Here is a 14,245-nt window from a genome sequence, read left to right as displayed (position 1 = left end):
TATTTTGGGATCTGTGATACTTTTTTCAGGATTCTTTGATAAATAAAAAGTTAAAAAGAACAGTATTTATTTCAAATAGAAATTTTGTGTATGTATGTATATATATATATATATATATATATATAATTAATCTAAGAGAAACTGTACCTTCTCTTTCTGGATCTCACTTTTGATGGAGGAGATCTTGATCTTCATCTCCTCAATCTCATGCTCAGGGAGCGTCTGGACGTGAGGGAGAGAATCCGAGTCATCCAGAGTCTGGAAGCTCAGATCAGCCAGAGGGATGTACCATTTACACTCATACTGCTGATGTCTCCTGAAAAACACACAGAGAAATGTTTAAATGTCAAATAGGAGCATATTTTAAATTGACAACCATAGTATATTTATATATTAAGTATATCATTTGAGTGCATTAAGTGTATAATTTGCTCCTGCTCACATACACAAAAACGCATGCCTCATGATATCTTTCTCTTCCTGTCCTGACGGGAAATGACTATGTGGAGACTGATGTAACTAATTAATCTAAGCACTTTCTATTATGAAATGAAGAGTACACACACACTCGCACACACACTTCAGGGATCAAAATGTGTTTCCACAGTCGAAATGCTTGATAATGCGCTCTTATTATGAAATGATTATGATGCCCAGCATGGCTTTGCAGCAATATATAATCTGCTCATCATCATGCATAACAACCAATTAAAATCATCTTCTGCCTAATTCAGTCTGATTAAGATGCTAAATACTTTACAGTCTCTGTCAGTGGTGAGAATAAAATCCAGAATTGAATGTCCCAGAGTAGACTATACATGTAATAAATTAAGATTGTGTTTAAAGAAGACTGGTGTTTAGTATACATATTATGTGTGTTATTATTCTGGGAAAGCTTTAGTTGCAGAAACACAGAGCTGCATCAGGATAACAGCAGCTATCAATCAATATTACGGATTTCTTTGGCATTGTAACCACAACAACAACAGAGTGACAAATGAGGTCGCACCTTTGTAAATCAAAACACTTCATCTACTGGCACCAAACCAGTAGAGTGCGGTATGCATGAGTGGGTATAACATAAAATGAGAGAGAAAGTGAGTTTGTGTGTGAGTGTCCATGTTCATACCCAACTGCGGCCTTTTTCATCTTGGCACAGAGCAGAAGGTCTGTGAAGAGGAAGACATGACGGAGTTTACGCGTCCCCTCCGACACCTCCACCAGGAAGCCATCCTTCACCAGCTGTCGAACCTGCCAGAGACACGAAACACCCACCGTTACTTCCTGTGGACTCATCAGAGCAGAAGCACACAGAACACGTGCGCTTTTGGAAAACCGAGGGATGACAGAGGTCATAGACCTGCCTGCAGTTACACAATTCATCACTGACACGGTACAGCTTGATCATAAAAAGTGTTGACACTCAAACATCAAATATTTATTTTAAATAAGTGTGATGAAGAAGAGTGAGATTATGTTAATACATAAATACAGTTGATCCACTCATACTCCCATGTGGATGATGAGCTCATCAAACAGTCATATATAGAGGTTGGGAGCTCATGATAGAAAACGAACATAAATGATAAACAAAAGAGAATTTCAAGAATGTAAGGTTGAAAATAAACATATTTTCAGACCTGTAGTTTGTTAAGTAAATTATTACAGTTATGGGTGTGGCAATATACTGTTATTGGTGATAATGTTAATACTACATACACTGTATAATATCGTAAATAATGCAGTGCCAATAATGTGGCTAACACCCACCCCCCCCATAACATACCTTTTGGCCACAATCATTTTTTAGTGAAAATCTGATATTGTGCCAGCCCTTCTTGGCTCCAAAACATTCCAAAGTGGACCAAAAGTTAATAATAAAAGTCATGTAAGCAAACTGTCTTCTTTTTTTTTAGAGATGCATTTCCTACAAGCATCATTGGTCAAGCAAAGTTCCATTGCTAACAATATAGTTCCAGTGAACGTTAGCTAATAGCATTACAAAGCTGTGTGGCTACAACTACAGCTCTCCAACTGTGGTGATATGAATAGTTTCCTGTTAGTATGACATGTGGACTTAAATAGATTACTCTCTTCAGCAAAAAGCAAGCTAACATGCAATTCAATCTATATCTTTTTTCCCCATAAATATATACAATGCACAGCATAAATGACTATACCCCCTCTGAACAAATACAAAAGATATATTTTCTTTACGATCACTAATACAATGAATTAAAAAATGGCAAAATTGAAAGGTAATAAACATTTACTTAATAAAAACAGAGAAATATATGTCATTTATATCTGTAAAATAAGTAACTTAACCAGTTTTGTTTAAATTAAGGCTTGCAGAAATGAGTACACCCTAGATTTAATTCAACAAATATATAATATTCTAGTACTTGGTGTGTCCTCCATAATTTTTAATATACTGCTCTGACCCTTCTTGGCACAAAAAATGGTCACATCTGTCCTGTTTAACTCCTGGAGGATAACCTCCTTAAATGCCCTGGTCTTAAATGGAGAGTGCTGCTAAACTCATCTCTACAGAATCCCCCAGAGGTGCCCAAGAGTGTTAAGATTGGGTGAAATACTTGTCCACTGAAGGACTTTCACCTCGGGAGAATGTACTGTATATAGTCATTGTCATGCTGAAAAAATGCCCAACAATGCAGGGAACGAGGAGAGGGTAGCAGCTTCTGTTTCAGTTTTTTGAATTACATCACACAGTGGTATGCGAATTCATGACAGCATTGATAAAGCACAAAACGCACCCCTGAATGATTGCAACTCATAATTGATTAATCTGTTAATTGATTAATAGTCAGGTAATACAAAAGAAAATTTGATTCTTTTAATAAATTGAGACTCAACTGAGGTGGTCTTGGACTGATGGTTTTGCTGTGGATACAAGTGCAACTGGTGCAGTGGGAACGATTGCAACATAAATGCCTCAAACTGAAACTAAGTACACATACCAGGTGCCAAATTTAAAAGCTATTAATAAAGTAGGTGTGAAAACACTCTTATAAAGGCACTGGCACCTCACCTGCCTTACAAATGCCTCGTTCTATAATTTTGCATATACAATAGAGAACCGTTTATGTAAAATACAGTATATTGTATGCTTTTTCTCTGTCGGTAGAGACACACAGAGTCACACACCTCTCCCTTCGGTGTGGTCACGGCAGTCCTGCGTGGGTCGATCTCTTCATTGATGCTGGACAGGAAGTTCTGGGATATTCTCAGAGCATCCTGAAGCAGAGGGAAGTCTGGATGATCCTTAGGAGTGTGTTTCAACAAGTCCTGAAAAAAAGTAAAAATAAATAAAACAAACAGATAACATATCTGAGATATACAGTATGTTTATTCTTTAAGTGACAATCCAAATATTAAAATATATGTGACCCTGGACCACAAAACCAGTCTTAATTTGCTGGGGTATATTTGTAGCAATAGCCAAAAATACATTGTATGGGTCAAAATTATAGATTTTTCTTTTATACCAAAAATCATTAGGATATTAAGTAAAGATCATGTTCCATGAAGATATTTTGTAAATTTCCTACAGTAAATATATCAAAACTTAATTTTTGATTAATAATATGCATTGCTAAGGACTTTATTTGGACAACTTTAAAGGCAATTTTCTCAATATTTTCATTTTTTTTTGCACTCTCAGATTACATATATTCAAATCGTTGTATCTCGGCCAAATATTGTCCCATCCTAACAAACCATACATCAATGGAAATCTTATTTATTCAGCATATAAAAATTGACACTTAAGACTGGTTTTGTGGTCGAGGGTCACAAATAAGATAAACCTACACTACAGTTAAAAGTTTGGGTTAGTACAATTTTTTTAATGTTTTTCAGAAAAGTCTCTTATGCTCACTAATGCTAAATGTATTTGAAATATGTCAAATCAAAAACAGCAATATTGTAAAATACTACTATTTCAAATAAGTGTTTTCTACTTGAATATATTTGAATTTTTTAAAGGTTCCTCTCATGCAGGTTTTACAAGTTTTGATGATATATATCTGGATTTGTAATATCCTTAAGATCCATGAAGAAAAGCAGTTTTGACATGTTGATACTGGTATTTTAAAGCATATGATGATCTTTACACAGTAGAATTTGATAGTCGGAGCGCCTCTTTATGGCATAGAACACACTTAATTACGGATTACAGGTCAACATCTGTACAAGGCCAAAATGCCATCAAAGATAATAAGCTAATACACTTAACATGCAAAGACAAACTTTCAAGTTAACAAATCAAGTGTTTTTTTATTATTATTATTATTGACACAGCCAAATATCTATTGAGTTTGATTAACTTGGTTAAATTATAAGACTCATACAGTACAAATAGAGTACAAATATAATAGCCAATGAATTTGCCTTAGTAAAGGTGATCTTACAGTTTTAAACCTGACTACATGCAATCAATAGACGTATACATTTTTAGTGAGAGAAACTCACATGCAAGACTAGAGTGCTGCGAGTGACACGGTCAATAGGCTTGTAGAGGAGAGCTGCAAAGACAAACATTAAATAATTATTTATAGAGTCATCATAAGTCATGAAATATCCTTTTATACAGTAAGATGTATAAGATCTCAACTAAAAAAACACTCATACTTCCAATCATACAAATGCTCCAAACAAACCCAAAGAGAGAAAAAAAGAAGAAATACCCTTTCCCAAACTCTATTACACAGCTGACTGAGCAGCCAGACACTACGGATAATAGCATCATCTCTGAGCACTTCACAAACATGAGCATCCAGGACAAATGAATGCAAATACTGAGAGGAGGCTCAGTTTATGTCTTTAGCTCTCTGTAAATCCACACACTCTCAATAAGCTGACAGATTGAGAGAGAAGAAAACGCATATCTGTCAGCTCACAGTATCATGCCCTACCTCTAGCCATATCTGTGATTCTGAACACTGCAGTGGGATATGAATACCTCATACCATATACCCTCGACCTAGCTCCTGCTATTCTGTTCCATTTATCCACCTCATTTTGCAATGCAGAAGTAAGCTGTTTTCTTTAAATGTGCAAGACTTCCAATTCATTAGCCGCTATAGGTCAACTACTAACTAGTAGGGATGTGCATCTCCATAACTGAGGCCAATGCGATACGACTCTCAATGCAGAGCAAACAATACGATACATTAAAGATACATATGAAGCAGCTACCGATGCGATGCGATACAATTCACATTATTACGATGCAGTGCGATCTGATTTCAATTCGATTCGACACAATGTGATTTGATGCAATACGATGCAATGGAAAAAATTAGGGATGCACGATATTGGATTTCTGCCGATATTCAATATGCCGATATTTTTCAACTAATTTTGCCGATACCGATATATTTCCTTTTGTTTGGAAACAGCACAAGTCTCTCCTGAGCAGAAATTATAAACAAATTATTTTTAATTTTGGTTAGTTTTAACAAGAACTTATTTGTTAGAATTAAATAAACAACAATGAAGTTATTTTATAATGACAATACATTGAATATTTGAAAATAACTATAAATAAACTATATTCAATCGCTGCATTTTTTCTCAGAAAGATGCAGTGGTAACCTTAACATTTTATTTTAACATTTAACATTTGTAAATGGTCTAAAGCAAGAATTGTAAAATTCTGAAAATCTTTTAGAGCTCATAAATTCTTTAAAAATATAACATATTACATATTAATGAATAAATCAGTATATATAAAATTATTTAACTTAAGTGACATGTTTGTGTTTTTTTTTTGTGCGTTGTTGTTCATGTAAGCTATAGCTTCTGAACTTTAAATCAAAGCATACTCATGATTTGATGGCATCAATTACTGCTTTTTTAATCAGAAACAGTCTAAATATTATTTGTTCAGAAAGATGCAGTATTAACCTTATCATTTTATTTTAAGATTTAACATTTGTAGATGTCTAAAGCAAAAGAGTTGTAAAAATTCTGAAAATCTTTTAGAGCTTATGATTTGTTTAAAAAATAAAACATATTACATATTAATGAATAAATCAGTATATATAAAATTATTTAACTTAAGTGACATGTTTGTGTTTTTTTTTTGTGCGTTGTTGTTCATGTAAGCTATAGCTTCTGAACTTTAAATCAAAGCATACTCATGATTTGATGGCATCAATTACTGCTTTTTTAATCAGAAACAGTCTAAATATTATTTGTGTATTTTGCTTTCATTTTATTAGAAGCAGGCCAACAGCGCCCCCTACAGAATTAAAACTCCTTACTGAACGGGCATTAGGACCCAGGGGAGGCTGCCACTGCACGTGCTATTACTGTTGACTCTATCACACACCTAACGCGTCATTCTGTACGTGCATTCTCAGTTTAAATGCAGCGATCCAAAACTTTGCTCAAGAATGAGCTACACTGCTGACGTGATCTAATCGCTAGCACACCCTGAGCACATGTGAGTTAATGTATTCCTCTTATCGGCAAGACATATAGGCATAATTTTTCATATCGGGCCAATGCCGATATTTACATTTAAACCATTATCGGCCGATTCCGATATTGGTCCGATAATATCGTGCATCCCTAGAAAAAATCATAAATTGAGTGTCTTCTGACTTTTAACGCCTCGAAGGCCTGTTTCATAAAACAAGTTTACCAAATAAGCCAGGCTTATTTCAGTTAGTCTGACTCAATTTCAAATGATTTGGTTTCATAAAGCAAATTTAACATAGGCTACAGTAGATCAAGCTCAGTCACTGTGGCAAATTATGCTGGGAAACTAACCTGGTCCAGGGCAGGCTAACTGTCAGACTAAGCTGAGTTCCTTTAACACTGTCCAGCAGGAACGCAATGATATTAACATTGACTCTCTCACATTTTTGGAAGTTTCTAGCCATGTAGTCTTTCTCTCTGGTTTTATGACAGCTGTACCTTTTATAGTTAGCAGAACAGATAGCAGAACATTAGAACATTACAAGTAAAAATCTGGACAAAAGTTGTGTAATGTATCCCAGTCTTAACCTGACCCCTATATAAACACATAATGCAACTAAGGGGCTGCAAGATTAATCGAATGCGATTGTCATGCACATCTTGTCAGTTCTGTGATTAGTAGTAAATCTCCATCACCTGCTCAGACCTGCCAACCTTTGAACATTTTTTTGAGTACCATCAGTGTGATATGGGGTGATACCGGTGGTCATATAGCCTATTCCTACATTACTTGAAGCTCCTTGATGGCTAATGTCAAAATCGTAGTTGCACAATGTGCAAAATGCTAGACTTCATGTTAAATATTTTTCATAGGTTAGTACTCAAGAGTCTGCACTCAATTTGTGATATTCCTGTTATACAGTATTTTAGAGTAAACAGTAGGAATGCAACAATACAGTTAGCCCAAACTTCAATAAATACCTCCGTTTTTTAAACACAGTTTTCAGTTTAGTTCTGATGGTTTGGCACAACAGAGTTCTTTTAAGCGATTTTAAATGCTATTTAAAAAAAAAAAAAACTCCAGTATATTGTTGTACACTGTAGAAAAACATGGATTATCACGTCTACCTTAAATTTATTTTGAGAGAAACATTATTTTTATAGATTGGCCATTATTTAGTGCTATGAACACATGTAATGTCTGTTTCATTCATACTGGATACTAGAGGGCGCCCCTGGGCAGAAAGTCCACATATACATTACCGAATAGCTAGAGCTCACGACTCCAGGAAATACCATACACTTGTTTCCTCATCTCAGCGCACGACTCACGGACACACAAACAGAGCCAGTTTGGAGAGAAATAAAAAAAACACGGAAAACGCTCTGATTGGTTGAACTCCTCATCTTTTTCTGTTGCTTGTTTACTGCGCGTGGACAGGTTCTCTGACAAGCTACGCGAAAAAAAAAACCGCAGATGATATAATCATACGATTATGAAATCGAAGAAATCGTTTCGCGATAATGACAGCTGTTTGCGTAGCTTCTCAGTGAACTACGGCTCTGTGAAGTAAATGCTGCTCCATCTGAAAGCACGTGAAAACACCACATTTAATAACATGTTTTTACTCCAAACTCACTTCATAAGGTCAGCCGAGTGTTTGAAATAAATCCTTCTGCGAGATGATGTGGCTTCTTACACAGAATAAGGCATCTTTGTAAATATATATGGCTGTATTATTAATTAGAAGCAAGAGCGACAACATTGCTTTGCAAGTTCTTGAAACATTATTATTAGTCATTATTTTTTACCATGGGAGGTTTGGCTAAATTTAGCTAACATCTAGAGCAATTCAGTAATTTGTTTCGGGCTTTTATTTAAAGAGACAGTTCACCCAAAAATGAAAATGCTTTCATTAATTACTCAAGTTATTCCAAACCTGTATGAATTTCTTTCCTGTGTTGAACACAAAAGAAGACATCTTGAAGAATGTTGGTAACCATGTTAATAGTATTTTTTCCCACAGACAGAGTTTTCATTTTTGGGTGAGCTATCTGTTTAATAGATAAAATGGTGAATGTGATCCATCCAGAACTGAAGCTGTATCTCCCACTCGAGCAGCATTTCTGCAGCATTATCCACTAAAACAAAGAACAAAATTCATTAATGTAGTAAAAGTACAATTTTAAACACCCGTTCACACCAACGATAGACAACTATAAAGATATAAGCGTTCACACCAACAGACGATAACATTATGTTTACTGTAAGCACGAACTACAGATACTTTCTTCCATATAAATGCACAAGCTCTTTTAAAGTCATCTGTAAAAAATCATTCCAAAAGTTATTCTGCTTCTGCTTGCAGCTTATCAAGGTTGGACTACTCTCTTCCAAGAAGTACCAGGTACACACAAGGAGCACTGTTATACACAATTTTGAAAAGTATACTGACACACACAGTCTTGTGAGCAATGTTCAGGAAAAGAGCTTTGTCTCTCATTTCTTTGACAGCACTAGTGGGAGAATTCTGCACGTTCACGTCTTCATCGTCTGACAGGGTTACGACGGGTCCTATGGTGATCCTGCTGTCTTTCACTCTAATGGACGACGATTCCCAGCAGTCCCTTCTTACTCACGCTCAATTAATCTAATTACAGAATCACATCGCAACAGAGCGGAGCTCTCTGACAGGGCATATTTCCCACGAGCCTCTGCAAGGCTGATGGATTACAGTAGAGAGAGAGTAGAGAGAAAGAAAGGTTTGAGGAGCAGAACAGAGAAGTGAGCTGAACTAGTACAGCATCATTTATCAATTAAGATATAAAAGCAGTAATCAGTCTTTGTAATCAATTGCTAGTTGATTGCTATGGGTTATGGTGTTCTGTGTGGTCACTAGGTAGTTGCTAGGGTGTTCTTTGTGGTTGTTACAGTGTTGATAGTTGGTGGCTAGGGCATTGCTAGTTGATTGCTATGAGTTATGGCATTCTGGGTAGTTGCTATGGTATTTCTAAACTGCTGCTATGAGTTATGGTGTTCTGTGTGGTCACCAGGCAGTTGCTAATGTGTTCTTTGTGGTTTTACAGTGTGCTAACTGGTTGCTAGGGCATTGCTAGGTGGTTGCTATGGATTATGGTGTTCTGTGTGGTCACTTGGTAGTTGCTAGGGATGTTCTTTGTGGTTGTTACAGTGTTGATAGTTGGTTGCTAGGGAATTGGTAGATGGTTGCTATGGATTATGGTGTTCTGAGGGGTCACTAGGCAGTTACTAGGGTGTTTTTTTGTGGTTGTTACATTGTGCTAGTTGTTTGCTTGGTAAATGCCATGCAGTTGCTTAGTTATGGAGTTATGAGTTATGGAGTTCTAGGTTGTTGCTATGGGCTACTGAGTTCTGAATGGTCACTAGGCAGTTGCTAGGGTGTTCTGTGTGGTTTTTACAGTGTGCTAACTGGTTTCTAGGGCATTGCTAGGTGGTTGCTATGGGTTATGGTATGTTTGGAGGTTGCTAAGGTATTGCTAGGTGTTTACTATGGATTATGGTGTTCAGGGTCGTTGCTAGGGCATTGCTAGGTGGTTACTATGGGTTATGCTGTTCAGAGTCATTGTCCTGGTGCTTGTTAGGCAGACGCTAAAGTGTTCTTTGTGGTTGCTACAGTCTTGTTAAGTGGGTGCAAGTGTGTTGTGATGACAGTTTCACTAAATGAATGGTTACTGTAAGTGTTTTAATTGCATTGGTGCTATGCAGTTTCTATTCTAGTTCCTAGTCAGTGGAATTTAGCTCATTCTACCTCACAAATCCTGACCAATCTCAGCTGACTGGATCTGAAAGGGAACCAATCAGGTCTTCATTTCCCAAAAGAATTGGCACCAGTGCTCTCTATGAGCTACTCAGACTAACAATGCTTTTGAGAGATGCAGCCCAGGACAGTCGCTTTAGATTGTGACATCCAATCACAACCTTGAAGCACATCTCAGCACAGACACTTGCATACTAATTTGAGTTCAAGATGCCCTTCACACACAGTCAGTCACAGAATAAGCCCCTCTCGATCAATAGAACTACTGATTTCCCATACATTCTTCCTGCTGGACTGAGAGGAAAAGGACCAGAGTCATATTCGAGAATATGAGAGAAATAGAGCAGCAGGTGATGGAGTGATTACAGTAGGTACTGTAGACATCTGTGTGTATGTTTTTGTATTTGTGTCTTTGTATTGGGACAGTTGCCAAGGTCAAGTGGGCCAGCATTGTGTGATTAATCATCAAATTGGGTCACTTTCAATCTCTGTCTATAATAGATGACAGATTACACACTTATATACATATTGCAAGGACTTTCCATAATGGCAGCAATGACAATAATTCTCACTTACAGTATTATATGCATTAAAATACACTGTTTAAAGTATAAACAAGCAGAATGGAGGACATATCTTTAACAAAAAATACAGTTTCAATTCATACGCAACTGTCATAAATGAGGAAACTGAAAAAACTTTTAGATTAGCTTCTGAGTCAGATCTCAAACTTTTAACTCTGTAAAATATCTTACTATTTTCCATATTTTCTCAATCCACCCACATGTATATGATTATCAAGCACTGTGAGTTGGGTGTCATTGGGAGATGATTTAATCTAAATGTCACTGTTATGAGTCTAACTAGCTTTGGAAGAGGAAAACAAATATTGCAAAAATTGCTGTGGGCTGACACCGTCTGAGTCATGCTCACACGGCAAATATTAGTCAGTTCTTATGCTTTGCTAAATACAAAAAAAAGTGCTTGAGGAATTCTGTCACATCAGCTAGGGCCTGACAGAGAAGAACCGAGATCAGGTGTTGGATGGGACATACTGTACTCTGTGATATGATTGGACAAAGCAGGTTTCGCTCAGTGGCAGATGACATTAGAGGCGTGTAAAGCATAAGCAAACTTAATATATGGACTCAGAAAACGAGAGTTGACATTAGCTCATACTGACATACTCTACTGCTAGACTCTACTAGCTGACTGCAGGGGAAAACTGTATAACAATCTTTAAATGTCTATTATGGTCATGATATTTTCTTAATTAGAAGGATTGCAAACTTGCTGCATTCTCCAAAACATTCTCTCTGTCTCAAAATAAATTATAAAATAAATAAAACAATAAAATAAGACAAAACAAAAAGCAAAGCAAAAGCAAAACAAAACCTTATTTTTGTTGATGTGTTATATTGTATGCCACAAATCTTTCCGACTACAACAGTGTGTATTCGTTTAGTGTCACACTTCTCACATTTTCTTGGGTTTCATTTGCTCCATTTCATCCCTTGTTTACACCCTGACACAGACTTGGCTCAACTCTTGAGGGGGTTGATTACATCTGATTGGCTATAATTTGGTAGCTAAAAATCTGATTACATGAGAGAGAAAGTGCACAGTAGATAACTGATCAATTCTTCAGTGCTTGTTCCAATCTTTCTATATTGTTATTCCTCTCTTCTGTCTATGCCACTTGTGCACTTTGAAGTCTACCTTTATCTGTCATCTATCATCTGTCTATCATCTGGTGCATTGTGGAAGATAATCCTCCAGTCACCTTGGGGTGGAAAGAGGAACTTCAAAGGAGCAAATGCATACAAATACACATGAATGCATGTCCATAAAACAACATGTTGAAAGTCAGATGGCAGTCTGATATCAGTCACTACAGTGCTGCCTAACTAGTTTTTATACTGGTAATCAACACCATAATAGTTTATCATACTAACTGTATACAAAAGTGCTTTCAAAATAAACAATTTATAGAACAATTTAGTATATGCTTAATACAATGGTAAATGAATAAAATGAGGCCAAACAGGAAATATGACAATTTTGGTCTAAATGCCTGTTGAATTTTAGTAATTCAATACACCACGAAAACACATTGTGGACAGTGCAAACTTTCCTCACTGCAAGTGAATGTGTTTTTAGTTTGAGTAACATTTTTATTTGCATCTTGTAAAGTTTGAACATGCTGACTTCATTGATGTGTGTCTGTCAACACCAAAAGACATTGGATAAAATGAAAATAAAATAAAAATAAAGCAATTTTAACACTGTTTTTCTCTACATTACCCTATTATAAATAGATATGCAAATTATTTTTGGGATGTGACACAGCTGAGCACATTCTGACATAAACATCAATTGACCAATTAGAATTGGACAGGCAGTTCCAGTTGTTCATTTGAAAGTTAAATTTTACTGTATACCCGCTTGGTTTCAAACCCATTCGAATGTTTCCATATGGATTTTACACATTCCTATCCATCAAACACTTTTCCAGAGCTCTGTCTTGTGCATATTTAGGTAATAAGTTATGAGAAAAATGTTATGAATACAGTCACGGCTAAAGGGCATTATCAGAAACAACACATGACAAATTGAAGACATACATATTCATAAGACATTATTTTAAGCTTATATATTACGTCATCCTCCATCTGACAATTTAGTCCCTGGCATATCATCTAAGATTAATAACTGACCATATATGGTGCACAGTAGCTAAGTAAAAGTGTTGTTACTATATTGCATATTTTAGCACGGCTGTAATTCTATAATGACCAATCAGAAGCCAGAATCAGAATTATCTGTTTTATAAGTGCTGTTATGCTTGAGGTCTTACAACTGCATTGAAATATCAGACATGCACAATTACAGACAACTGCACTGAAATGAGATCAAACCTGTTTACCAGCAGAACTAAGCTCTAGAATGGTTCAAAACCACAGACACAAAATAATTTCTTAAACCAATCCGCACAACAATCACAAATTGAAAGTCATCCAGACTATCAAAGCATTAAAATGCGATATAGTTACCATAGGTGCAGTTACAACACAGCCGGAGAACCAGCAGAACCTCCATGACAAACTTCCACTGATCCTGCAGACTGCTCTCTCACTACTTCCTTCTCATTCTGCACCCCCTTTTATCCGTCCCTCACAAACACTACCAAGACAGAGAGAGAGATTGAGAGAGAGAGAGAGAGACTCATGCTCTCCTGCTCTCCAAAACACTCAGAATGAGCAAGCACGCACTCTTCCTCACACTCACACACATTTGAGTTGTGGATGCTGCATACACAAGTAGGGAGATGTAGAGCTGAACTCATTCTTAAAGAGACACTGCTCGCAGTTCACTCATTCAAACATAACCATTCACTCTATAAAATGAACCGTCAATCGACACAACACACATTCTACTGCTCTGTAAATGCAGATCGCTCATGCATGTCACACACACATCACTGATCAATAGATACGCTCTTACCCTCCATGGTGGCGGATGTGGTGCAGTCCTTGGATTCTTTAGGACCTTTAACTTTCAGATTCTGTCAACAGAGAAGATGCTCACTATAAATATACACAGACACAAGCACACACACATACAGAGCTCATGCCTGGCTCAGGCAGCAGAATGTGATGAATACTTCCTGTATGGAATAATGAAGAGAAATGTGATGGGGAAGGCTTCTTGTGTATGTGTATGTGTGTGTGTATGAGTACATGCACCAAGCTGATGATTATAACTACAGTGGGGAAAACATTTATTTGATCCCCTGCTGATTTTGTAAGTTTGCCCACTTACAAAAAAATGAAGGGTCTGAAATTTTTATGGTAGGTTTATTTTAATGGATAGAGACGTCCATTAGCTTTAAGAAGTCACTCCTAATGTCAGCTCGTTAGGTGTATAAGACACCTGTCCACACAATCTGTATCTTCCATTCCAACCTCTCCCACCACCATGGGCAAGACCAAAGAGCT

General features: G+C 36.6%; 1 protein-coding gene across 2 annotated transcripts in view; it reads right to left on the bottom strand.

Annotated features, from left to right (window-relative positions):
• The window catches only part of abr (ABR activator of RhoGEF and GTPase), a 205,231-nt gene that overhangs the window by 78,276 nt on the left and 112,710 nt on the right, over positions 1–14,245 (bottom strand). For both annotated transcript variants that reach the window (XM_016455779.1, XM_016455780.1), the window contains 5 exons: positions 13,752–13,812; positions 4,495–4,547; positions 3,169–3,309; positions 1,130–1,251; positions 148–316 (listed from right to left, as the gene is read on the bottom strand). In XM_016455779.1, coding sequence (XP_016311265.1) covers positions 148–316; positions 1,130–1,251; positions 3,169–3,309; positions 4,495–4,547; positions 13,752–13,812 — 546 coding nt within the window. The remainder of the gene's footprint in view (positions 1–147; positions 317–1,129; positions 1,252–3,168; positions 3,310–4,494; positions 4,548–13,751; positions 13,813–14,245) is intronic.

Source organism: Sinocyclocheilus anshuiensis, unplaced genomic scaffold (assembly GCF_001515605.1).
Source record: "Sinocyclocheilus anshuiensis isolate Anshui unplaced genomic scaffold, SAMN03320099.WGS_v1.1 scaffold399, whole genome shotgun sequence".
Lineage (NCBI taxonomy): Eukaryota > Metazoa > Chordata > Actinopteri > Cypriniformes > Cyprinidae > Sinocyclocheilus > Sinocyclocheilus anshuiensis.
The sequence above is the reverse complement of the archived record's forward strand: the minus strand, read 5'-3'. Positions and strand labels throughout refer to the sequence as shown.